General features: G+C 39.0%; 1 protein-coding gene across 1 annotated transcript in view; it reads left to right on the top strand.

The window, feature by feature from the left end:
• The window catches only part of SPTA1 (spectrin alpha, erythrocytic 1), a 68426-nt gene that overhangs the window by 36699 nt on the left and 5330 nt on the right, over positions 1-26397 (top strand). Inside the window, exons 27-45 of the mRNA XM_043446260.1 lie at positions 1914-2095; positions 4267-4366; positions 4481-4678; positions 5715-5858; positions 6316-6419; positions 7105-7267; positions 7525-7656; positions 8519-8656; positions 8842-8946; positions 10106-10314; positions 14189-14309; positions 16205-16326; positions 16840-16972; positions 17484-17587; positions 18303-18469; positions 19311-19387; positions 22238-22447; positions 24359-24655; positions 25457-25569. Of these exons, the coding sequence (XP_043302195.1) occupies positions 1914-2095; positions 4267-4366; positions 4481-4678; positions 5715-5858; positions 6316-6419; positions 7105-7267; positions 7525-7656; positions 8519-8656; positions 8842-8946; positions 10106-10314; positions 14189-14309; positions 16205-16326; positions 16840-16972; positions 17484-17587; positions 18303-18469; positions 19311-19387; positions 22238-22447; positions 24359-24655; positions 25457-25569 (2819 nt within the window). The remainder of the gene's footprint in view (positions 1-1913; positions 2096-4266; positions 4367-4480; positions 4679-5714; positions 5859-6315; positions 6420-7104; positions 7268-7524; positions 7657-8518; positions 8657-8841; positions 8947-10105; positions 10315-14188; positions 14310-16204; positions 16327-16839; positions 16973-17483; positions 17588-18302; positions 18470-19310; positions 19388-22237; positions 22448-24358; positions 24656-25456; positions 25570-26397) is intronic.

Here is a 26397-nt window from a genome sequence, read left to right on the forward strand (position 1 = left end):
GTCAAGCTTTTCCAATACGCTCCTCTTCACATCTACCCATATTAATGCCCTCTCCTTTGGTTTTATTATCCAGTCTCTTATTCTAGTTCTGCTTATCCTACTCCATTCTTGTCTTTAACCCTGTCCCGAAAGCTAGTCTACCAAAAGGGCATGCCCAGGGCAATTCACGTGGAGGGAAACATTTTTGAAAATTTTTTCAAAAGTGAAGTACAGTTGATTTACAATGTTGTGTTAATTACTGCTGTACACCAAAGTGATTCAGTTTTATAAATACATATAAATATATATATATATACATATATATCTTTTTTTATATTCTTTTCTATTATGGTTTATCATAAGATATTGCATATAGTTCTCTGTGATATACAGTAGGACTTTGCTGTTTATCCATTCTATATATAAAAGCTTACATCTGTTAACCCCAACCTCCCTCTCCATTCCACCCCCAACCCCCTCTCCCTTGGCAACCACAGGTCTGTTCTCTATATCTGTGATTCTGTTTCCCTTTTATAGATAGGTTCATTTGCATCATATTTCAGATTCCACATGTAAGTTATATCATATGGTATTTGTCTTTCTCTTTCTGACATACTTCACTTAATATGATAATCTCTAGTTGCTCCAAATGGCATTATTTCATTCTTTTTTATGGCTGAGTAATAGTCCATTGTATGCATAGTATATCTTCTTTATCCATTTATCTGTCAATGAACATTTAGGTTATTTTGTGTCTTGGCTATTGTAAAGAGTGCTGCTATGAATATTGGGGTGTGTGTATCTTTTTGAATTCTAATTTTGTCTGAATATATGCCCAGGAGAGGGATTGCTGGATCTTATGGCAATTCTATTTTTAGTTTTTTGAGGAATCTCCACACTGTTTTCTACAGTGGCAGTACCAAATAGCACTGAGGGAAAATATATTGTAAATGAGCCTCTTTGTGAGTTCCAAGTGAGTTTGTGAGTTCCAAGTGACCAGAATATATAGAAGTTAGTTGGAGATCAGTAGCCTAAGATAAATAGGAGATGATCATACCTGGTATGACCAGGCCTATGCCTGAGTATGGTACAGAGTTTCCTTAGAAGGGATTGAAGAAGCTTAATCCTACTCTGGCCAAAAAATGAACTCTAAATCTTGCCAAATACACTCTGGAATAACTCAGGGGGAGCATAGAACTTGCATTACCATAAAAAACAAAAAGAAGCACAGAAAATGTCTACATTAAAAAGATCTTCACATTAATTGACACTTGCCACCAACCAAGTCACTTAACCACACTGTCCTATAGCCTTATTTATTTGTTTGTTTATGTATTTATACAAAGGTTTATTTTTAGATGTATGACAGATTCCAAGACATTTCCTTCTTCCTATAGGTGGCAACAGATATTATGTCAGAGAATACAAATGTATAAATAGGAATGGAATTAATGATTATCATTGCCTCAGGCACGAGGAACAGATTCCTTTTTGTAAGATTTCTTAATTCCACCTGTGGCCAGGGGGCCCTTTCCCTGAAGCCTTTCCTTTTAGCTTCTCAAATTTTTTCTGCTCCTCCTTCTTCTGTTTCTGCTTGAATGCCTTATCTTCCTCTTCTTTCTCCTTGACTTGCTTTTTGGGCTGCTTCAGAGGCGGCTTCTTGCCACCTTCACAGCCCAACATGATACCTGAGGCCTCTTCCCTGGACCTTACCACCAGAAGCAGCCTTCTAATCATAAAAAGAAGCACGGTCATGTCAAGAGTGGCTACTTTGGAGAATTATCACATACATCCAAAGGGTTTCCATCATCATATAAAAAGTAGTGAGACCTCATTGATGTCTATTTAAGGAAGGAGCACCCTGAGGCTTGGAACTCTTTTGCTAGGATTCAGGTGTGACATCAAGCTGATTGTCAGAACTCTTGACCCCCTAGGTGGAGGTATTGAGGGATACAGCAGATCGGCTCAGTGAATCCCACCCAGATGCCACTGATGACCTGCAGAGGCAGCGGTTGGAGCTGAAGGAGGCCTGGGATGAGCTGCAGGGGCTTACACGGGATCGTAAGGAGAACCTACAGGAGTCCTTAAAATTCTACCAGTTCCTCAGCCAGGCCAGGTAAAGTTCCAGAGGCAGACTCCCACCAGGTGAAATCGGCAGTTCCCACGTCTGGCCCGTAAATGGAGCTTCTAGGAGCTGCCTGGGTACAGGTGTCCTTCATTACCTGGTTTGGAGGGTAGCTCTTGGTCCAGACTGTACCTTCGGTAAGGAACAAAATTCTCAGGTTCAATATTTCAAGCCATGAAATATTGAATTTTGGAAGAATATGAGGTTATCTATGCCAGTTAAGTATGCTTTTAAGGAGTCTATACTATATAGAGAGTGCTATATCAGGAATTATAGGATATTGGGAATTCCCAGAGGCACTAGTGATAAAGAATCTGCCTGCCAATGCAGGAGACAAAAGAGACATGGATTTGATCCCTGGGTCAGGAAGATTCCCTGGAGGAGAAAATTGTAACCCACTCCTGTATTCTTGCTGGGAAAATCCCATAGACAGAGGAGCCTGGAGGGCTACAGTCCATGGGGTCACACAGAGTCAGACATGACTGAGCACACACATGCATAGGATACGGGGGGATATTCTACTGGAAAAGCAAAGAAGAATACAGGTAACCAGGGTGGAACATAGAATAGCCCCAAACACTCATCCCAACAAATAGATGGAACTATATAAACAAAGGCATGAGAATAGGAAGGTATAGAATACCCATGACATGGGGACAGTTAGATCCTGAGTTTTGTACATCACAGGGGTGAGGAGAAGTAGCAAGAGATAAACTTAGAAATGTTAAGCTCAAATCCTTTTTTAAATTAATTTTTTATTGGAGTTTAATTGTTTTTGACTGTTGGAGAAGTTTCACTGTTTTGCTAAACAATTTAGACATGATAGTGTTTTAGCAAATACACACTTTATCAGTGGAACAGTTTGCACATTCTGCCCCATCTTATCAGTCTGCATTTAGAATTGAGGGTTCAGGAAGTAACAGCTTGCAATGTAATATTTTTGAAGACAAAAGGGGGCGACTTTGGCAAAAGACTACAAGTGTTCTTGCCAATGCCCTCCCCAATTCAGCATCTCTGGAAAGTTATAGTGTTTCACATAGTATAAATAAATAGCATTCATACTCACCCTCCAAAGTATATATATGCCCATATATCTCTGCTTATATAGGTTCTGCCTATACTTAAGATTGCATGTTAAATGCTGACTCTTTCCCTTTATGAAATATTATTCAACATTGCAGAAGTAATATTAGCACCCTCAGAGCAACTCTAACACCTTATTTTATCTCTTCAGGACAGTCTTTCTTTTCAGGGCTTTTGGAAAAAATACTAATCTCTATGTTTTGCTTGCTTTTTATTTTCTCCTCTCAGTGTAAAGTGTGAAACTCCTAGAAGGCACAAATACATCTCTTTCACAATAAAACTTAGCTGTTTAAATAAGTGAATAAGTGAGTTTACAAAAGAAGAGGACTTTCTGCCCTAGAGCTACTGATTCCTATTTAGTAAACAAGAGTAAGGGTATGCTTCATGAGATGCTGAATTAGACCATCATATATAATTTTTTAACTCAATGCATTATTCTTTGACATTTACCTTCTGGGACAGATGGACTTTATCCCTCCTTTTCTAATTTATTGAGTGGGAAATGGCCCTGGTTTAATCAGGAGCAGAGAGTAAGTATGATGTGTGTGTGTGTGTGTGTTGGGCAGAAGCATGTACTGGATTCAGTTTGGAATAAGAGTAAGAATAAATATATGCCTCATCTGAGATTCTATGCTAAGATAAATCTTTAAACCCAAAATCCACTTTAAAGGAGTAGGATATATTAAAAGTAATAGAATATGTACCAGTCCAGGATTCCAGTCTGGGTTCTACTCCATATGTCTGTTTCCAGTTTTAGCATATAGGCAAATCACTTACATTCTCTAGGCCAACTTCCTCATCTCCAAAGTGGAAGGAAAAGAATTCCCAGAATTCTACTCAAAATTATTGCAAGAATCAAAAGAGATAGTGTGTGAAGAAAATTTCAAATGCAACAGAATGCTATTATTAAATTATACAGTGAAAACAACAAAGCTAAGATCTGTGAAGGCTATAAACTAGAAAGAAAATATAATATAGATCTGGAAATGTTTTCTAGGGGAGAAAAAGTCCAAGGACAGACAGTTTTGTAGCAAGTTGCAAGGTTTTCTTGATTCACTTTCAGTATGCCATTTCTCTAGGGACTTACAGAATTGGATTAGTGGCATTGGTGGCATGGTCTCATCCGAGGAGCTGGCTGAGGATTTAACTGGCACAGAGATCATGATAGAGCGACACCAGGTATGGTGACAAAAGCCTTAGCTTCTGACCACATAGCCTCACAACCTTCCTGCATTTTGCAGCTTTTGTGAGATGTCACCAGCCTCATCAGTCTCTGATCCCTTTTTCCCATAGGACCATCGTGCTGACATGGAGGCCCAGGCTCCCGCCTTCCAGGCCTTTGAAGACTTCGGTACAGATCTGACAATCAGTGGGCACCGGGACAGCCCCAAAATTGAAGAAAAGCTTCAAGCTGTTAGACTAGAGAGAGATGAGTTGGAGAGTGCTTGGGAACAACGCAAAAAGATGCTAGATCAGTGTCTGGAGTTGCAGGTACTGCAAATTCCCAATCATTAAGCAGACTTAGCTGAGTCTGTTACTTCTATGCAGTTTCACAGAATTAATACAGGTGCTTATTTCACTGGAATTCCATGCCAAAAGCATAAAGGTATCTCTTGATTATCTGACATTGCATTTTCTGATCATTGTGGTGTTCTTTGCTTCTTATTCTTATTAATGAAAAGCTAAACAAAAAGGGGGTCAGTCCTAGGGCATGGGGCCCTGAAATTAAGTGGTTATAATTTATTGATATTTAAATTTACTTATTGATTGAAAGTTTTATTGATTGATTTTTATTGAGAACTTACTAGGAACACAAATATTAGTAAGATAGTGTCTATTTTCTAAAAGTAGTGAAATTAGACTTGTAGGCAGATCATTCTAATATATAAAATAATTACTGATAAAATGTGTGAATGTTTTGAGATTATAGTAGAAGGAGTGATTAATGCTCTTGAGGGAAGGGAGTGGAAGTGTCACATGCTGTCCTGAAAAACAGTCCTTACCAGAGTCTTAAAGAAATAACCAGCCAGTTTTTACCAAGTGTGTGTGTGTGTGTGTGCACACTCAGTAGCTCAGAGTGCCCAGCTCTTTTGTGACCCCATGGACTATAGCCCATCGGGCTCCTCTGCCCATGGAATTGTCCAGGCAAGCATACTGGAGCAGGTTGCCGTTTCCTACTTCAGGGGATCTTCTTGATCCAGGGATCAAACCCACATCTCTTGCATCTCCTGCATTGGCAAGTGGATTCTTTACTACTGCGCCACATGGGAAGCCCATTTACCATGTCTAGGATATGGAAAATAGTACTGCAAGAATGGAGGAAAGCTTATATGAAAACATAAACCATGTTTTCAGGGAAGAGTAAAAGGTCCAGTATAGCTAAGATTTATTGTATGAATGTTTCTTGGAAGAATATTGGCATCCTTTACAGGGTCCCTATTATCAATATCATGGGAGAGGTGGGAGATCATTTCCTCTGTCTGCCTGGAATGAACATACCATATACATTTAATTTTAACCCGCATAGTTGTTCCGAGGGAACTGTGATCAGGCTGAGAGCTGGATGGTGGCACGTGAGAATTATCTAAGGTCGGATGATAAGGGGTCCTTAGACAGTCTGGAGGCCTTGATGAAGAAACGTGATGATTTGGACAAAGCGATTACTGACCAGGTAAAAACAGCTAATACAAGAATTCCAATAATAACTGTTAGTAATAATGACAGAAAACCTGCACATGTATGTGGTTTTATGATTTGCGTGTATTTTAATTCCCATTGCTTTTTACATAAACTCTGAGGTAGGCAGGGAACATAGTGGCTTAGACTTAGCCAAGGTGCAGAAGCTGTTTTATATGCTATCCAACATTCCATTCAATGCAGGGATCACTTTCTACAATGACCAAGGGAAGTGTCTGTTCTATAGGGAAATTGGCACCACACATGTAGTCCACCTCAGTATCACTATTGATGTTTCTCTTTTTGTTGAGCTAAAAGCCACCTCCCTATGGCATTTACCTTTCGGCTTTGGTTTTGTTCCCCTTTGTGAAGCCTTTTCTAGGAGGAAGTCTGAGACTGCACCAAGAAGCTACTTTCTGGGTATCTGGGCTTTTTTTCTTTCCTTTATCTAGGAAAAGAGAATCACTGAACTAGATCTTTTTGCTGAACGACTCATAGCTGAAGACCACTATGCCAAGGACGAGATTGCTGCTCGGAACCAACGCATACTAGAGAGGTCAGTATCGAGCAGTTGTTTTGTGAGCTATAGGAAGATATAGGGGCTTTCCTTGTGGCTCAGCTGGTAAAAAATCTGCCTACAATATGGGACATCTGGGTTAGATTCCTGGGTAGGGAAGATACCCTGGAGAAGAGAAAGCCTACCCTCTCCAGTATTCTGGCCTGGAGAATTCCATGGACTGTATAGTCCATGGGGTTGCAAAGAGTCAGACACAACTGAGCGACATTCACTCACTCACTCACTCAGGAAGATATAGATAGAAAAGTGACTCCTTTGCTAGCATTGAGGATGGGGATAATACTTTGAGTTCTCATTTCTGTGCTGTGGTCTTCTAAGCTGCTTCAGTCATCTCTGACTCTTTGCAACCCTGTGGCCTATAACCCACCAGGCTCCTCTGTTCATGGGATTCTCCAGGCAAGAATACTAGAGTGGGTTGCCATGCCCTCCTTTAGCGAATCTTCCTGACCCAGGGATCGAACTCACATCTCTTACATCTCCTGCATTGGTAGGCAAGTTCTTGACCACTAGTGCCACTTGGGAAGCCCATATATAACATATAAGTGTATAAATAATGAGAATGAGAAGATAAAGTGCAGATAAGCAAATAGGGATATTCATGGATTTGGCATCAAGGCTTGGTGGAAAGATAGAAGGCAGAGAATAATCTAGTCCCTACTTTCAGATGGAAGATTCTCAAAGAACAGCTGATTGATGAGCGGATGAAACTTGGAGACCATGCTGACCTAAAACAATTCTACCATGACCTCAAGGACCAAGAAGAATGGATCAGTGAGATGTTGCCCATAGCCTGTGATGAATCCTACAAAGATCCCACCAATATTCAGGTAAGTTCAAAATAAGAATCTTGGAAAACTTCAACATACTTAGACTGCTGAATGAATGGTCACCTCCTAATGTGGAAAACTTCCTTACTGTTCAGACTGCCGTCCCTGCCTTCAGGGATTTCTGAAGAAATGGAGGGAGTTTTTCCCAAGAATTAGTTAAGAATTAATTAAGAATCCTTAATTTTTCCTTTTAAACAGAATTTATCTCATCTTACTTTCTAAATTAGATGGTAATTTAGGTTCTGCTTTCCCTTCAGAGAAAATATCTGAAGCACAAGACCTTTGAAGATGAGGTCAATAGCCGAGCTGAGCAGGTGGAAGGAGTCATCAACTTGGGGAACACTCTGGTTGAGCGGAGGGCATGCGATGGTAATGAAGAGTCTGTGAAGGTGGGTTCTGCTTATGATGGGCTTTGGGCTATCAAGGCATAGGAAGAGAAATCTTTTATACCCTTTCAGTGTTTCCATGTGTAGGAATATAGAATATTTTCTATTAATGGTCTTCCCCTTTTTTTTTTTTTTTTTCACAAAAGAGGAGGAAAATATGTTGTTTTGGGATTCCCCTGGAGATGGGATAGGCTACCCACTCCAGTATTCTGGCTTGGTGAATTCCATGGACTGTATAGTCCATGGGGTCACAAAGAGTCGGACAAGACTGAGAGACTTGAACTTTCAGACCTTATCCCTTCCATCATACTCAGCATCTTGACCTCCAAGACAGCTTTAGACTTAATTCCTATGTGTTATCATGCTTGCTTATATTTTCTGTCCTTACCACCAAGAGTTTTGACATTTAGGCAATCAGCTTCTGTAATCAGTCCAGAATTCTTTCTTCAAAATTTCTGCAAACACCTACTATTGCTTCCCCAAATTTAAACCAGCATAAACAATTATGATTTAAAATATATGACCTTCAAGCACTGGAAGATTTTGGCTGGACCTGAACTCCAGAGCCTCCCTACATTATTCTTTCAAATTGTCACAGGACCCTAAATACCATAATGACCCCTCAATTCAGGAGAGGGCTATGATCAAGTAGGGCTTCCCTGGTAGATCAGATGATAAAGAATCTGCCAGCAATGCGGGATACCTGGGTTCAATCCCTGGGGTTGGGAAGATCCCCTGGAGGAGGGCATGGCAATCCATTTCCAGTATTGTTGCCTGGGAAATCCCATGGACAGAGGAGCCTGGTGGGCTATAGTTCATGGGGTCTGCAAAGAGTCAGATGTGACTGAGTGACTAACACGCACAGGATCAAGTAGAAGAGTTGGAGAAAAATTGGGAGTACTTGCTTGAGAGAACAATTGACAAAGGACAGAAGCTCGATGAAGCTAGTCGCCAGCAGAGGTTCAACACGAGCATCCGGGACTTTGAGTTCTGGCTCTCAGAGGTATTTATACCTGGAAATGGTGTGGGCATGGGAGCTTAATAAAATTCTTGTCAAATAAATAGACTTTTACGTGAGCAATTTCCTTGACTTTTCTTGGAAAAAGTTTGGGGACATAGTTGCAAATCTTATTCTCCTTAAAGACAGTTTTCATCTGGCATCTGTATTGTCTACCTTTCCATTTCCAGGCAGAGACACTGCTGACCATGAAGGATCAGGCCAGGGATCTAGCTTCAGCAGGAAACTTGCTCAAGAAGCATCAGCTACTGGAAACAGAGATGTTGGCCAGACAGGTAAGTAGTATTCGAATTGCACTCTTCTGGCCAGAATGGAAATGTTGGTGACTTTTCACTTTCCTGTCCCAGGAGGCTGTTTGAGAACAGCTTTGCAAAGCTGGGCTTAGTGTCCTCAACCAGCAGTCATTATGATCAGGTCAAATGCGTGGACTCCAGAGCTCCTAACCTTATTATCATTAAATCATAGATTCTAAGATTCTGATAAAATGTGAAAATTAAAGTGTTAGTCACTCAGCCATGTCTGGCTCTTTATGACCCCGTGGACTGTAGCCTACCAGACTCCTCTCTCCATGGAATTCTCCAGGCAAGAATACTGAAGTCAGATTCCAAGAAGTAGATTCTAAAAAATGGTCTTGTTTACCTTTTAATGATCCATGAATATAAACTCACTCTCTTCCAAAGCTGTAATATTTGATCTGGTGTTTTAAAGAAAATAAAAGTTTATTTTTCAGAACTACTAAAAAAAAATCAGATGGGAACACGTGCAAGGCAGTTGAACTATATGTACGTTGTGAAAGTTCTATGGAGCATTTCAGCTGTATCCTAATGTCAAACAGAGATGTGTCCTGTGAGCTATGATAAACATTCAGAGAGGTGTTAGTTTCACATTGATGGATTTTATATTATCAGTTTTATTTGGTAACACAGACACGCAAAGAACATGATGTCAAAGTTTTCTTAATTTCAGGACTTGATGATATTCTCTTGGACATCACTAGGGGGCAGACTTGGAATGCAAATAGACATAGATGAGGCTGGCTGGGTTCTGAATGTGACTAGCCTGAGAATGTTGCCAAAAGAGAATCTTGAATATTTCAGTCACTCAGTCTGTGTCATATTCAGCACTATAAAAAGATAGCCCGTTTGGAGACACAGTACTTGTTCACCAAGGTCTTATTTTCCATATGGGGAGAAGAAGAAAACCCAAGGGAAAACATCAGAAGGCCAAATACATAGTTCCAACAAAGCAGCCATACTATGTATAATGTCTGTATTCTTGCCCTTATCCAAACTGAGTTAAAACAACATAAGGTCAAATTCACTATCTGCAAAGATGAATCTATTTTCCCCAGTCTTTGAACTTGAACTAGCAGTGTTTAAAGGTCTACTTAATACCTATACTACACTAATCATTGAGGACACTTGGGCTTTCTAGGATGCACTCCAGGACCTGAACACATTGGCTGCAGAGCTGATCGCCAGTGGGACTTTCAATACTGACCAGATCATGGAGAAAAGGGATAAAGTCAATGAGCGCTTCCTGAATGTCAAGGATTTGGCGGCTGAGCACCATGAGAATCTGAAAGAGGCGTATGCCTTATTCCAGTTCTTCCAGGACCTAGATGATGAAGAGTTCTGGATAGAGTATGTACTGACAGCTCACAATGCGTGGATAGTCCAAGAAAATAGATAATCCACCAAACATGTTCTTATTTGATGCTGAAATGAAATAAGTAAAATGAACATTGGTTTTATTTTTATCAATTTTTTTCACTGTGTGTACACAGGAGACAGGCACGGAGGGAGTGAGGAGAAGTTCACACACATTCTGGGAAGAAAATTAAGAAGCTGTATATGTGTATTTTTTGGACTTCCCATAGCTCAAACGGTAAAGAATCTGCCTGCAATGCAGGAAACCAGGGTTTGATCCCTGCGTTGGGAAGATCTTCTGGAGAAGGAAATGTCAACCCACTCCAGTATTCTTGCCTGGAGAATTCCATGGACAGAGGAGGCTGGCGGGCTACAGTCCAATGGGACTGCAAAGAGTAGGACACGACTGAGTGACTAACACGCATATGTTTGTTTTCAGATAGTTCATATGTGTTAAGTCCTCTGTCCATGAGATTCTCCAGATAAGAATGCTGGAGTTTGCTATTTCCTTTTGCAGGGGATCTTCCTGACCTAGGGATTGAACCATGTCTCTTATGTCTCCTGCACGGGCAGGTGGGTTCTTTACCACTATGGCCCCCTGGGAAACCACATAGTTCGTGGAATGTGTCATGCCCACTCTGAATTAGATAGCTGAGCGCTGACAGCTTACGGGACTGGCCACTATCGTCATTCTTTCTGTGTCTTGTGTATCTAATACGTGACTGAACTTGACACTGGCAGAGAATTTACAGTACCTGCGCTTTGTGCTCAGTCGTGACACATGCTTTACGGCCCCGTGGACTGCAGCCCGCCGGGCTCCTCTGCCCTGGGGGAGTCTCCAGGCATGAATACTGGACCGGGTTGCTATGTCCTCCTCCAGGGGATCTTTCCAACCCAGGGATCGAATCCAGGTCTCCCACATTGCAGGTGGATTCTTTACCATCTGAGACACCAGGGAAACCCAAGAATACTGGAGTGGATAGCCTATCCCTTCTCCAGGGGAACTTCCCAACCTAGGGATTGAACTGAGGTCTTAGCATTGAAGGCAGATTTTTCACTGGCTGAGCCACCAGAGAAGCCTACATAGCACTTGCTATGGTATTATCGCTGATTTTTCAGTTCAGTTCAGTTCAGTTCAGTCACTCAGTTGTGTCTGACTCTTTGCAACCCCATGGACCACAACAAGAAAGGCCTCCCTATCCATCACCAACTCCCAGAATTTATTCAAACTCATGTTCACTGAGTTGGTGATGCCATCCAACCATCTCATCCTCTGTTGTCCCCTTCTCCTCCTGTCTTCAATCTTTCCCAGCATCAGGGTCTTTTCCCAAATGAGTCAGCTCTTCGTATCAGGTGGCCAAACTATTGGAGTTTCAGCTTCAACATCAGTCCTCCCAATGAGTGTTCAGGACTGATTTCCTTTAGGATGGACTGGTTGCAGCATTTTGCAGTCCAAGGGACTCTCAAGAGTCTTCTCCAACACCACAGTTCAAAAGCATCAGTTCTTTGACACTCAGCTTTCTTTATAGTCCAACTCTCACATCCATACATAACTACTGGAAAAACCATAGCCTTGACAAGATGGACCTTTGTTGGCAAAGTAATGTCTCTGCTTTTTAATATGCTGTCTAGGTTGGTCATAACTTTTCTTTCAAGAAGTGAGCATCTTTTAATTTAATGGCCACAATCACCATCTCCAGTGATTTTGGAGCCCAAAAAAATAAAGTCTGCCACTGATTCCCCATCTAATTGCCATGAAGTGATGGAACCAGATGCCATGATCTTAGTTTTCTGAATGTTGAGCTTTAAGCCAACTTTTTCACTCTCCTCTTTCACTTTCGTCAAGAGGCTCTGTAGTTCTTCTTCACTTTCTGCCATAAGGGTGGTGGCATATGCATATCTGAGGTTATTGATACTCCTCCTGGCAATCTTGACTCCAGCTTGTGTTTCTTCTAGCCCAGTGTTTCTCATGATGTACTCTGCATAGAAGTTAAATAAGCAGGGTGACAATATACAGCCTTGACGTACTCCTTTTCTTATCTGGAACCATTCTGTTGTTCCATGTCCAGTTCTAACTGTCGCTTCCTGACTGCATACAGATTTCTCAAGAGGCAGGTCAGGTGGTCTGGTATTCCCATCTCTTTCAAATTTTTCCACAGTTCATTGTGATCCACATATTCAAAGGCTTTGACATAGTCAATAAAGCAGAAATAGATGTTTTTCTGGAACTCTCTTGCTTTTTTGATGATCCAACAGATGGTGGCCATTTGATCTCTGGTTCCTCTGTCTTTTCTAAAACCAGCTTGAATATCTGGAAGTTCTCGGTTCATGTATTGCTGAAGCCTGGCTTGGAGAATTTTGAGCATTACGTTACTAGTGTGTGAGATGAGTGCAATTGTGGGCTAGTTTGAGCATTCTTTGGCATTGCCTTCTTTGGGATTGGAATGAAAACTGACCTTTTCCAGTCCTGTGGCCACTGCTGAGTTTTCCAAATTTGCTGGCACATTGAGTGCAGCACTTTCACAGCATCATCTTTCAGGATTTGAAATAGCTCAGCTGGAATTCCATCACCTCCACTAGCTTTGTTCATAGTGGTGCTTTGTAAGGCCCACTTGACTTCACATTCTAGAATGTTTGGCTCTAGGTGAGTGATCACACCATCATGATTATCTGGGTTGTGAAGATCATTTTTGTACAGTTTTTCCGTGTATTCTTGCCACCTCTTCTTAATCTCTTCTGCTTCTGTTAGGTCCATACCATTTGTGTCCTTTATTGGGCCCATCTTTGCATGAAATGCTCCCTTGGTATCTCTAATTTTCTTGAAGACCAGATCTCTGGTCTTTCCCATTCTATTTTTTCCCTCTATTTCTTTGCACTGATCTCGCTGATTCTACTTTTTGTAAAAATAGAGGTGGAAAAATCTTACCAAATCAAATGATTTGTCTTATTTCTACCCTGCCTCATCATGTTTCTTTTCTATAAAACTGTTGATTCTTGTTCATTATCAGTGAATCAGAGGAAAGGAATGTGCATAGGGCACCAAGCAGGAAATTTTTGAACCTTTTTGGAAATAGTAAGATATTGTAAAACAACTATATCCCAGTAAAGGAAATAGTGGGATATTTTCTACCTAGTCTTTCACCACACTTCAAGGTGATGTTCAAACATGTTATACTCAGAACCAATCCAACTGCCACGACTCCTGTGATGTCAGCTTTTATGTCTGTTTTACCTGAATTAGCTATTGATACGGGCTTCCCCTGAGGCTCAGTGATAGGAGAATCCAGCTGCCAGTGCAAGGAGTTGCAGGAGACCCCTGTTCAATTCCTGGGTCAGGAACATCCCCTAGAGAAGGAAACGGCAACCCACTCTAGTATTGTTGCCTGGAGAATCCCATGCACAGAGGAGCCTAGCAGGCTACAGTCCATAGGGTCGCAAAGAGTTGGATGTGACTGAGCGGGCATGCATACCATGTACATAATTATTGACATTAATAGAAGGTCATATAAGCAGATATGTTTGTATATATGTAGTGAGTATGTGTGTGTGTGTAATTTTCACATTTTCTGAAAGAGAAACAACAGTGAGTTCTTGAGAAAAGAGAAGATACACATGTGGACAGGCAAAGAAATGGATGAGAAGGCTGTTCCAGTATGTTATTTTAATTTGTGTTGGTCTAAGTCCAATATTTTGCTGAAAGGCTCTGCCACTTATTAACTTTGTGATTACCGACACCAGAGTGTTCCAGAATTTACCCCCACCATACTCCCAGCCAAACACATATGCTTAGAAAACCATCCTTTTAGGATGTCCTCAGTCTAAAGTTTTAGGATGTCTAAAGTCTAAAAGTTTTCTTCCTTGATCTCAGGGAGAAGTTGGTACGAGTGAGATCCCAGGACTATGGGAGGGATCTGCAGGGGGTTCAGAATTTGCTGAAGAAGCACAGACGCCTAGAAGGAGAGCTGGTGGCGCACGAACCTGCCGTCCAGGTAGGAATATGAAACCTGAAAAGACAGAGATAATGTAATAGTAGCACTTCATGTTATGGATAAATATTAGGTTGGTGCAAAAGATTTATGGTTTCGGACCCTGAATTTTAAATCATTATGACTAGCCTTAAACACATCTTTATTAATCAAAATAGGAAACATTGCAATCAACACATTTTTGCCAATGAGAAATAAGTTTGTATATTCCTGTTGCATAAAAATCCATGCTTCAGAATTCAGTGAACTCCTGGAAAGCATTTTCTGCCTCCTGCTGGTTGTGAAGCATTTTCCCTGCAAAAAGTTGTTAAGGTGCTTGAAGGAGTGGTAGGTAGTCAGTTGGTAAGAGGTCAGGTAGATATAGCACATATAATTGGGCTACAAAGGCAAAACTTTGTAGCCCATTTCATCCAACTTCTGAAGTGTTGGTTTTGTGACATGTGGTTGGGCATTGTTGAGGAGAAGAATTGGGCCCACTCTGTTGACCAGTGCAAACTGCAGGTATTGCTGTTTTCATTGCGTCTCATTGATTTGTTGAGCATACTTCTCAGATGTAATGGTTTCACTGAGATTCAGAAAACTGTAGTGGATCAGAGCAGTAGCAGACTACCAAACAATGACCATGACTCTTTTTTCGGTACAAATATGGCTCTGGGAAGTGCTTTGGAGCTTCTTCTCAGTTCAACCAGCTGGTCATTGTTGGTTGTCATATAAAATCCACTTTTCATCACACATCACAATCCATTTGAGAAATGGTTCATTGTTGCTGCATAGAATAAGAGAAGATGACACTTCAAAATGATGATTTTTTTTTTTTTTTTTGATTTGCAGTCAGCTCATGAGGCACTTGCTTACCGAGCTTTTTCACTTTTCCAATTTACTTCAAATGCCAAATGACCATAGAATGGTTGAATTTGAATTCTTGGGCAACTTCTTGTGTAGTAAGAGGATCAACTTCCATGATCTTCTCAGTTGGTCATTGTCAGCTTCTGATGGCCAGCCACTGTGCTCCTCATCTTCAAGGCTCTAGTCTCCTTTGTAAAACTACTTTAACTGCCATTGCACTGTATGCTCATTAGCAGTTCCTGGGCCAAATGTGTTGTTCATGTTGCAAGCTGTCTGCTGATTTTTTACCCATTTCGAACTCGAATAAGAAAATTGCTCAAATTTGCTTTTTGTCTAACTTAATTTCCATAGTCTAAAATCCATGTAAAATAAATAGCAAGTAATAATTTATTAGCAAAAAACATAAAGCAAAAATTTTGCATTAAAATGATGCATAACTTAACTACATTTATTTAAGAATGTATTACAATATCAAATGGCAAGGTTCAACAATGCAAAACAGAAATTACTTTCACACCAACCTAATAGGTTGAGGCTACAAAATGTGAAGGTAGAGTGCCAAGGTCACATAGACAGTTGGCTGTAGAGTTCACAAGCATTCCCCTCCATACTGTGCCTTCTATGAATAGAAGAATCTGTGTAGAAACCCATGTCTTCCCTGGAAGGAGCATCTTTGACAGTCCAGGGCACAGTTGCTGACAATTAGGATGCAGATTGGGATATCTGGAAAAGCTGTACCCGAGATGAGCCATGTGGAAAGATGGCAACCCTGAGTGTTGGCTTGGCAGCAGGGTCACCCTGTGACCGTCAGTCAGATCCTGGAAAGTAGTCTAGTGGAAATGCCAAGGTATTTGTCTGAATTCTTGATGAAGTTTAGCATGTTAGATCTTACTGCAGCTTTCTTCATTCTCCCAGGATTGTCAGGACTGCCTTGAGTACATCCAGTTTATAAATGAGCCAGAGGGTAGGAAGGGCTAGATACTTTGCTAGAAAATTGGATAAATGGGGAAATGCTGTGGAGAAATATGACATGGAGGATGTGTGTTGTTCAGAATGTGCTGGATATGGCAAAAAAGCTGGGAGACAAGGCGGCCGTGGGGCGAGAGGAGATCCAGAACAGGCTTGATCAGTTTGTTCAACACTGGGACCAGCTCAAAGAGTTGACCAAGGCTCGGTGAGTTGGGGATAGGAGGCCAAATTCTCTCGTTGGATTACAGGTATTGGGTAGGTATTGAGAAGATACTTAAGCGCCTGCTCAGCATCTCTCCCTAGCTACCAATCTCTTCTAGCTTCTAAGTCCCTGCTCAAGTGCCAAGTCTTCCATGAAGCTTCCTCTATGTACCCCAGGAAGAAATGACACTGTTTCTATGTCTCTATGACACTGTCTCTCTAGAGGTGTGCTTACAATTACTTGCAGCTGTCTTTTATCATCGTTGCCTTACATATGTTATCCTTTATACCACATTATCTCCCACACGTCTGTTTTATTTTCTGCATCTCCCCAGTTTTAACATTATGTGCAGTGCTTAGTAATAAAAGTATGGAGTATTTTTCCCCCTTACACCCATAAAGCCAAAATCTTAAAATCTTATAAGATTGTGCCACTTTGCTACACTTCCACTGCTCATTAGTTTTTGTGTTTTTTGTTTTTTTTTAATTTGGGGTGGGGGTTACTTTCCTGTTACAGAGGGATTCAGTTGGGAGAATCCCTAGAATACTTGGAATTCATGGAGAATGCTGAGGAGGAGGAAGCTTGGATCAGTGAAAAGGAAGCTATGGTTGCCCAAGGGGATTCTGGAGACACTTTGGCCGCTACTCAGGTGAGGAACTGGAAGAATGGATCAATTTTCTTCTGTTTAATTTGAATCTTTTCTTAAGTAGTCAACATTTTTGCCTGTAAAATTAGAATCTTTCTTCTGGTGGAAGAAGAAACTTTCAGGTTAGTTCTTAGCATGATGTTCTTGATACTAGATATTTTTCTGCTAGATGGAATGTTTTTAAGAATTATTATACATACATTTCAACATGGAGAAATCCTTCTGTACTAGCTTGATCAATAATCACCCCCAAATCCAGAAGTCTCAAGTCGCATGGTTAGTTATAAACAATGTCACATGTATTCCTTTGGCTCTTTGGTAAGACTGCCTTTCTGGGAAGTGAGGAATTTGGGAAGAGAAATTTACTGGAGCTATGCAGGAATAAGTGAACACTCATGTAGTCTATCAACTTAGTTGAATCATTGCTGGTGAATGGCATCAAAAGGAATCAGAATGTGAGTGGGATATATTGTTAATTTTGGAAGTTCTGATTCTCACCAACTCATTCACACAGAGCTTACAAAAGAAGCTCGAAACTTTGGAGAATGACTTTGCTGTCCATGAGATTCGAGTGCAAAATGTGTGTGCTCAAGGAGAAGATATCCTGAGTAAGGTAAGATATACTCCAGGGATTCCAGGTCAAAATAAGGATTTGAAAAAGGAATTGGCCCAAATATAGAATCATGAACATTGTTAAAATCATGCACAACCTTGGTAATCTCTTCTCAGCTGCCTTTTTGTTATTGTTTCAGCAAACAAATACCAATTTAATTATTGCTATTTTCTGGAAGCTTTTTTTCAAAGTCTTCTTATAGGTATACTTTTTAGATATTTAAAAATCATTCATTGACTCATACTCTATGCAGAATATGACATTTAAAAATATTTTACACATGACTTGCTTTGGTCATAGAGAACTGTAAGAATGTGAAGAAATCTCTTTGACCTCTAGAGATGAGGACCCCACTGAAATCTCTTTGTAATTTGAGAACCATTCTTTTGTTTAAATGCTAGTTTCAACAGAACCTCAATAATCTAAAGGCTGTACAAAGAATCCTAAACAGATGATTCTGTACCTTTGAGATGCTTATGCCAACTGAGAAGATCACACTTACATGGACAAACAGGAGACTGTCCAAATGCTGGACAATATCATCTGGATAATAGATATTCTATTATAGATGAATAATAGAATAATTTCACTGGACCTAGAAGAGAGTAGCTATATATTTGGAAGGAGAGAGATGAAAGGTTTTTAATAGTGCAAAGGATTTTACTTTTCTGGCTCTGAACATTCATCAATATATCTATCTCTCCTTTCAACCACGGTGACACAGCGGGATAGTCAACATAAAGAGAAGATTTCTAACAAGATACAGGCTCTAAATGAAAAGATTCCTTGTCTGGCCGAGTCATTGGCTGTTTGGAAGTCACAACTGGAAGATGATCATGACTTTCAGCAGTTCAACTGGAAGGCTGATGTGGTTGAGGCCTGGATAGGTATGATATGTGAGGACCAGAGGCTTCCCAGGTGGTGCTAGTGGTAAAGAGCATACCTGCCAATGTAGGAGACATAAGAGATGTGAGTTTGATCACTGGGTCAGGAAGATCCCCTGGAGGAGAGCATGGCTACCCACTTCAGTGTTCTTGCCTGAAGGGTCCCATGGACAGAGGAGCCTGGCAGTCTACATTCCATAGGGTCACAAAGAGTCAGATACAACTGAAATGACTTAGCATGCACTCATTTGAGGACGATGGCCTCTGGGTTTGAGGATACGCTGATAATTCAATTTATTGAATGGATCCCAGGGCTCTGTTGCTCACCATGGGAAGAAAGATGCCCCCTTCATCACCCACTCCTATCCTGTCTGAACACAATTACAATTAAAGTCACATGTGTGCAAAAATACCCAGACATACACACACACAAACTTATAGAGACGTATACTGAGAGAATAACTAAGTACTATATTCCCAGAGAACATCTTTTTTTGGAAATTGGTGATGTCCATGTGATATTCAGAAAGATAGAGTCATGGCAAACATTCTAGCAAATAAATTCTGTGTTTGATTTACTTATAATTTATGTCTAAGCTGAAGATTTCCTTTGTTCAATGAAACATCCAGAAGTTCTCTTGGTTCTAGCTCTGTTTCAGTCGGTTTATCCTGTATACATCTAAAAAAATAGTTTACTGGCTCCCACACCCATATTCTAATGAATCATCTACTTGGAGAGTCAAGAGGCTCTCTTGTGGCCAATAGTAGATATGCCTTTCTCTTTGCCAAGCCAGATATAAAACCAACTCTCTTTCTCTTCTTATGAATTACCTTTGTTCTTCAGCTGAGAAAGAAACAAGCTTGAAGACCAACAGCAATGATGCAGACCTTGCTGCCCTCTCCACTCTCCTGGCAAAACAGGTGAGAGCAGGTTTGCCTTGTTCATAAATGCCCATGAAGTCCAAGACCTACATCACACAGAAGCTTCACACACAGGGTTATTTCATTCCCAAATGTTGTGGTTTTATTATCTGTAGGACCTGTAAAATTGTTCCCTTTGTGATAGAGATAATTTGCTAGTTCTTTTTCCCTCATCAATATTGCCAGTAAGTGCTAATTTTTATTAGAGAACCAACTTTTGACCATTTAATTTTTCTCTGTTTTATCTTTTTACTGTATTCCATTAATATCTATATAATTATTCCATTATCTTTATAATTTTTTAACTTTCTTTGAGATTACTTGATTTAAAAAAAATTAAGATAGATATTGATGTTGTTAAATACTTAGCCATTCTTCTTTTCTAGTATATTGATTTGAGAATACACCTTTTCCTCTAAGTAAATCCTTAACTGCATCTCACAGATTTCATGTTATTTTTGTTATCATCTAATTAAAAATATTCTGTTATTTCTTGCATAATTTCTTAATTGACTCACTATTTATTCTGTAGTGCATTGTTCAATTTCTAAATACTTGTGAATTTTCTAATTATCTTTTTTTGACATTTATATATAGTTATTCAACTTTATTTTAAAAACACACTCTATGTTATTTTAGGAGGTTGCTTTATATCCAACAAATGACCTGTTTTGGTGAATAGCCTTTGTCCAATTGAAAAGAATGTGATTTTGCAATGATTTGTATTACCTATCAGAGTCTGTTACTCATGTTTTTTTTTTTTTATATTTTAGTTTTATATATTTTAAAGCTAGGTTAAAAGTTATGTTGACATTTAGAATTATGAAATCATTTTGATGAATAAATTCTTTTAATTATGAAAAGTTTCTCTCTAATAACACATCTTTTTAAACACTTCTTAATTTAAAGGATTTTTCACATATTAGTGTACTACACCAACTTTCTTTTATTTACTGTTTGCAATGTACATCTATTTCCATTTCTTTTAAAAACATTTCTATGTCTTTATAGTTTTTGTTGTTTATTTTGTACATTCATAAATTGCAACATGGTTGTCACTATAGCATTAACTATGACTTTCATTTTGTGATATAACTATCATTTTTTTAAAGGTGAGAACAGGTAAGACTTGTAAGACTTATGTACTTTAAAGTACATAGTATAGGAATATTAACTATAATTACCATGCTGTACATTAAATCTCCAGAACTTGTTAATCTTATAAATAGAAGTTTTTGCCCTTTCACCAATTTCTCCCCATTTCTCTCACCTCCAATATATTCTATTTGGCTTTTTTAGATTCAACATATAAATAACATTATACAGTATTTGTCTTTCTATGTCTGACATTTCACTTAGCAGAATAGTCTCAGGTTTCATCCAAGTTGTTGCAAATAGCAGGGTTTCCTTCTTACTCGTGACTGAATAGTATTCTATGTGTATATCACCTATCTTCTTTATCCATTGTTCTTTTGACAGGCAGTTTGTTTCTATATCTTGACTACTGTAAACAATGCTGCAATGAACATAGAAGTGCAGAGTGTCAATATGTCTTAGATGTGTCTTTTATAAATATCATATAGTTGAGTGTTGACTTATTATCTACTTTGATGATTTTCATGGAGTAGTGAATCCATTTACATTTAAAGTAATTGATTCATGAGTTTTTATTTAAAGCTATAATTTAGTACCTCTCTCCCATCTCATGCCCTATCCAACCCCAACTTTTCTTGGTAATGACTCAAGACATGATTTCAATTTTCCTGAAGACTAGCCATTTTCAGTTTGTTCTTAAACATAGAACCTTTAGAGACTTCAACTAAACCTCTTTCACTAAGTTTGCTCCTACTTGATGTGTCCTGATCTCTACACTGTGTGACTGCAGAAAATTTTTAGATTTTAGATTCTTTAGATTGTTTAGACTGTAGATTCTAAGCTACTGTTTTCTGCTTGACTTCTACAACTTGTATTCAGGAAATCTGTAAATGCCCTAACGGGGTCATACAAGGGGATTATTGAGCCTCCTTTTCTGCAGCTCCCTTTTCATGGTTTCCTCAAACAGTGGATGCTTCAGTTTCCTAGAATTCTGGTTTCTGTCCTTTCAGTTCTAATGTGATGATCAAAAGCTCTGAGCAGCTGCTTTCTCTGCAACTTCAGCCTGTACAGTTTATACTTCAAAGGAAAAAGTGGCAGAGAGTACAACTCTTATTTTGCTACTATTCCCTTCTCCCTGTAATTTTGATCCCTCAAGTTATAGCTATTTGAGTTGCATCCTGATCCCTTTCAAACAGCTGATTTTTTGTGCTTTTATCCAGTGGTTAAAATTGTTTTCAAAGAGAGGATTGGTCAAATACACACCACCCTGTTAAAACTAGAAGTGGAGCATCCTGAAATTTGTGATTTTGATATCATTTACACATACACACATACACTGTCACCTGTAAAAGGTTTTTTGTTAGTTTGCATATTTTCACAATTTCTAGTAGTGCACTTCTACTAATACTAATTAGAATGCAAAATCTAATAAGTGATGTAAAAGAGTCTTAGAAAGTGAGCCTTAAGAAGGATTTAATTTTGATTTGGAAGATTTGAAATATCACATCATGCTCCAAATCTCCCTTAATATTAATTTTGCGCCTAATCTAAAAATCCGGTTTTAAAACATTGGAATTTAACCATAATTCCAACTCCAAGTGCTTATGAACGTCTCTAAGTAAAATTTCCTTTTTGGAAAATTTGTCCACTACTCTACACTCTTGCATAGGTTCAATCTGGTGGAACCCAGGTATGAGTGACCCTTGGAATCTGTATTATTTTTCTGTTCACACCTTCTCTATGGGTCTTTCTCAGGACACACTGCATGCCAGTCTGCAGAGCTTCCAGCAAGAGAGACTGTCTGAGATAACTGACCTGAAGGATCAACTTGTGGCTGCTGGGCACAGCCAGACCAAAGCCATCGAGGAGCGCCATGCTGCCCTGCTGAGGCGCTGGGAACAGTTGCTGGAAGCCTCCGAAGTCCACAGACAGGAATTGCTAGAGAAACAACGGCCCCTTCTGGAGGTAAAAAAAAAAAAAAAAAAAAAATGATGAGCCATCATCTGACCTTGACTATCTATATCCAGAAACAGATACTGAAAACCATGTTTGAATACTATAGACAATTGAGTGAGTATATTGCAAAGAATCAGGAAGACATTCTTATAAACATGAGGTAATTCATTTTTAGATTGATACTTTTTTTTTGTTTTGACTGATTGACCAGCTATTCAGCTGACTTATGATGGAAGTCACACACATATATTGGAAACAAGTAGGTGACTCACGACGAGGACTAGAAGATCTTAATTTATGGCAGAACTAATACTGGCATGTAGGAGTCAAGATTGCTCTTGTGTTTTTCGACGAGGACTAGAAGATCTTAATTTATGGCAGAACTAATACTGGCATGTAGGAGTCAAGATTGCTCTTGTGTTTTTTCTAACTCAAATAAAAGGAATATTAGACAAGTAAAATTTGTGTTATCATCTTTCCTAGCTGGGGCACCTTCTATATGTTGCTTAACATCTCTGAAACTTGATTTCTCTATTTAGAAAATAGGGTAATATCACCATCATATCTTGTTCTATGCTATTACTATCAAAAGAGATAATGGACTTGAAAACGCAATATAAACCACTATGTTCTATATGGACATAGCTATTAAAATGTTCTTTCTTTTGGTGACTGCTAAGATATTGGATGCTGATGATAAAATTATTAACAGTAAAAGGAAGTCAAGATGTTCAGTGAAAATACTGAGTACTTCTAGACCATAAGATATTGTACCTGACAACAAGTTAAAGTAGAGAATTAGACGAATCAGGAAACACACAAATAAAAGTCAGACTCTTGATTTTAACTGTACTGAGGGACATAGAACCTACAGAAACTAATCTTAAGTGCAAAATTAAAGCAATTAATGGATAACCACATATCTTATTTTATGATTATAAAATCTCTGTAAAATATTCAGTTGATACATCATATTATGAAAATATATGATATTATTTATAGGTTTCCATGTCCTTCCAAAGTAGGGGCAGTAATAGATTTTCTGTGTTGGTCTATTTTGGTGTATAGATTGCTGAAATGAATATAGCGACAACGTAATGGTATACAATACCTTTGCAATCTCTATTCCATTTGTATCAGTTTTTTTCCTCTTAACCCATTTTGAGATGAAAAATGATTCTCATATCTGTATAACAAAATCTTTTTGAAAGTACAATCGGCTGACACAAAATATATGATGTGTTTTAAATCTAAAACTTTTTATTACCTTCTGGTTGAAAAAATCCATACTATTTCTCTTATTGAAAATTCACATTCAGAATACTCCAGAGTATTGCATGGCTAAAGATGTAGGTTAGAGGGTAAGAAATGGATTTAAGCAGGGAATTTAGGCATGAGATTAGCTCTGAACAAGGTTTAGAGGAAGGTAGGAAGACAACTCAGTATATACAAATAAACATCAAAGCAGTGAGGGCTGCAGATCACAGAAGAGAAAGAAGAAATGTCTATCCCACAAACGATTTTTTTTTTTACTTGCAGTTCATTCATTCACTTAAACTTAATTCATGCATGTTATACTATGTGCCAATTAGTCATGGAACACAGACATCAGAACAAGAAATCATGAAATCTTATCATTGAAAACTACCCTTGTCACTGGGAATCTTATGGCTAAAATAATCCTAGAAGTTATCCAACTTCATTTTTAAGTGTTGGAAGAAAAGAGAAAATGCTTGGATCAGGGCTTGTACCTTGAACTCACATGTCCACCCATCTGATTGCATGGTCTCCATTGGTTTTAGTTCTGCTCTCTTAGAGTGTTGGTCCTGCAAATATTTGAAGACAGTCATTTTTTATCCTGTTTTATTTTCTGCTGTTGAACTTTATTGGAAAAGATGGAACTGTCTTTTTTCTTTATAGGCTGAGGTTCTATTCATGGAATTCGCACACAAGGCCTCAGCTTTCAACAACTGGTGTGAGAAGGCCGAGGAGGACCTGTCAGAGCCTGTGCGCTGTGTCTCCCTGGATGCAATCCGGCAGCTGCAGAAGGACCACGAGGCCTTCTTGGCCTCCGTGACAAAGGCCCAAAGAGACTTCAATGATTTGCAAGAGCTAGACCAGCAGATTAAGGCCTTAAATGTGCCCTCCAGCCCCTATACCTGGTTGACAGTGGAGGTGCTAGAGAGAGTCTGGAAACACCTATCTGATATCATCAAGGTAGTTTGGGGCAGAGAAGATACTTCCTTTAGTTATAGTGAACATGATCATTTGATTTAATTTCTGGATTCGGGGACTTTGAGAGAGAAAGGAACACTTAATAATTATATTGGGACAGCAGTCATGAACTGAGTCAATCTAAGAAAAAAATGGAAATACGTTCATGATAGGCAGAGCCCTATGCCCTATAGTTTAGACAGTCTCAAGTGTTTGAGTGATGATCGGTGATTCAGAGAAGCAAACATAAGCTCCAGAAGATGGCTCTAAAAACGTGTTATGAAAAGTTCATGAGGCATGTATGTATCTTTGCAGTCTATATGCTCAAAAGCATTTTCTATTTTATACAGACTTCCAGAAGTGTCTTTTTAATGTGCTTGTGTGTAATTTTTGTCTGTCTATAGTAATGCTCATTACTGAAGCCATGGAAAATACAAGTTTGCAAAGAAAACGTTCACTATAATCTCACCAATTTTAGATGGAAACTCTTATTATCTTTTCATTTAAATGAAATCTCAACTGGAAAAAATACTGAGATGAGGAAAGACTTCCTTTATTACTAGCTTGCTTTTTACTGGGCTTGGTAACACCTGCAAGTACTTATGAAAAGTTGGATAAGCTTCTTTCATATTTCTGAGATGAGAAGAGGTGGACTGGAAGAAATTTGAGCACACAGGCAATGCCATTGGAAGGCAGGTGAAATTGGGAAGAGGGGAGATGTGCAGATGAGCCTAGGAACCAGTTATTTTATTGCAAGAAAAAGTCTTCAATGTGCACACTACTATCTGTGATTTGGGGTTTTAGGAAAGAGAGCAGGAGTTGGAAAAGGAAGAGGCAAGACAGATCAAGAACTTTGAGATGTGCCAGGAATTTGAACAGAATGCCAGTGCCTTCCTTAATTGGATCTTGGAGACCAGGTGTGCTGTGATACCCCCAAACTCATGATCCTTATGCCACACATTCCACTCACTATGGGGATGGAATACATAGCTAAGGGAAGGGGGTAATTCTTACAGTACTTATGCAGTCCTAAAATCGCCATATCCTGTCTGTGCTTTGTATCTGGAATTGACTGTATTCTAAATCAGTCATTGAAAAATTGAGAAATGAGAATTTCACCTCATTGCCCATTCTTTATTCACTGTTTGAAAGTCTCCCTTTTTTTCCTCTTGCCTATAGTTACAGCCCCAAAATAATAACATTCACTTACATTTGCCTTCCCCTTTGCACTTTACACTGTAATTTTATAATCCATTATCTCACTTAATTTTCAGAATAACCTTGAAGAGTGTACAGCACTGATGTTATTACCTCTGTTTCTAAATGTGGAAAGAAGTTCAGTAGATAAATTGACTTGCTCAATGTCACATATGTATTTATTGGTACAACCAGAGCAGAGTATACTGTGAATACTTCATAGGAAACTATTATATTGCTTGACTACTAAAACTGTCATGAGAATCAAGTGAGATAATATATGCTAATTGTTTTTATTAAATGCAAAATGCTTTATACATGAAAATAACATTTGTTACATCTTCTGAGGCAAATGGCCTGGAAAAGAGGAGACTTGGAAGGTATAATAAATGACTAAGTGGTCAAAGTTGGTAGACTGTATTCAGCAGGTGTATCAGAATTGTGGAGGTTTGAGAGTTTAAAGTGTCAGTTTAGACAATTCATGCTTCTGTTCCTATGAGCTCACTGACAAGGATAAATCAAAGAAGGAACAGAAAGAAATTCTGTAT

This window comes from Cervus canadensis, chromosome 2, assembly GCF_019320065.1.
Source record: "Cervus canadensis isolate Bull #8, Minnesota chromosome 2, ASM1932006v1, whole genome shotgun sequence".
In the NCBI taxonomy this organism is placed as follows: domain Eukaryota; kingdom Metazoa; phylum Chordata; class Mammalia; order Artiodactyla; family Cervidae; genus Cervus; species Cervus canadensis.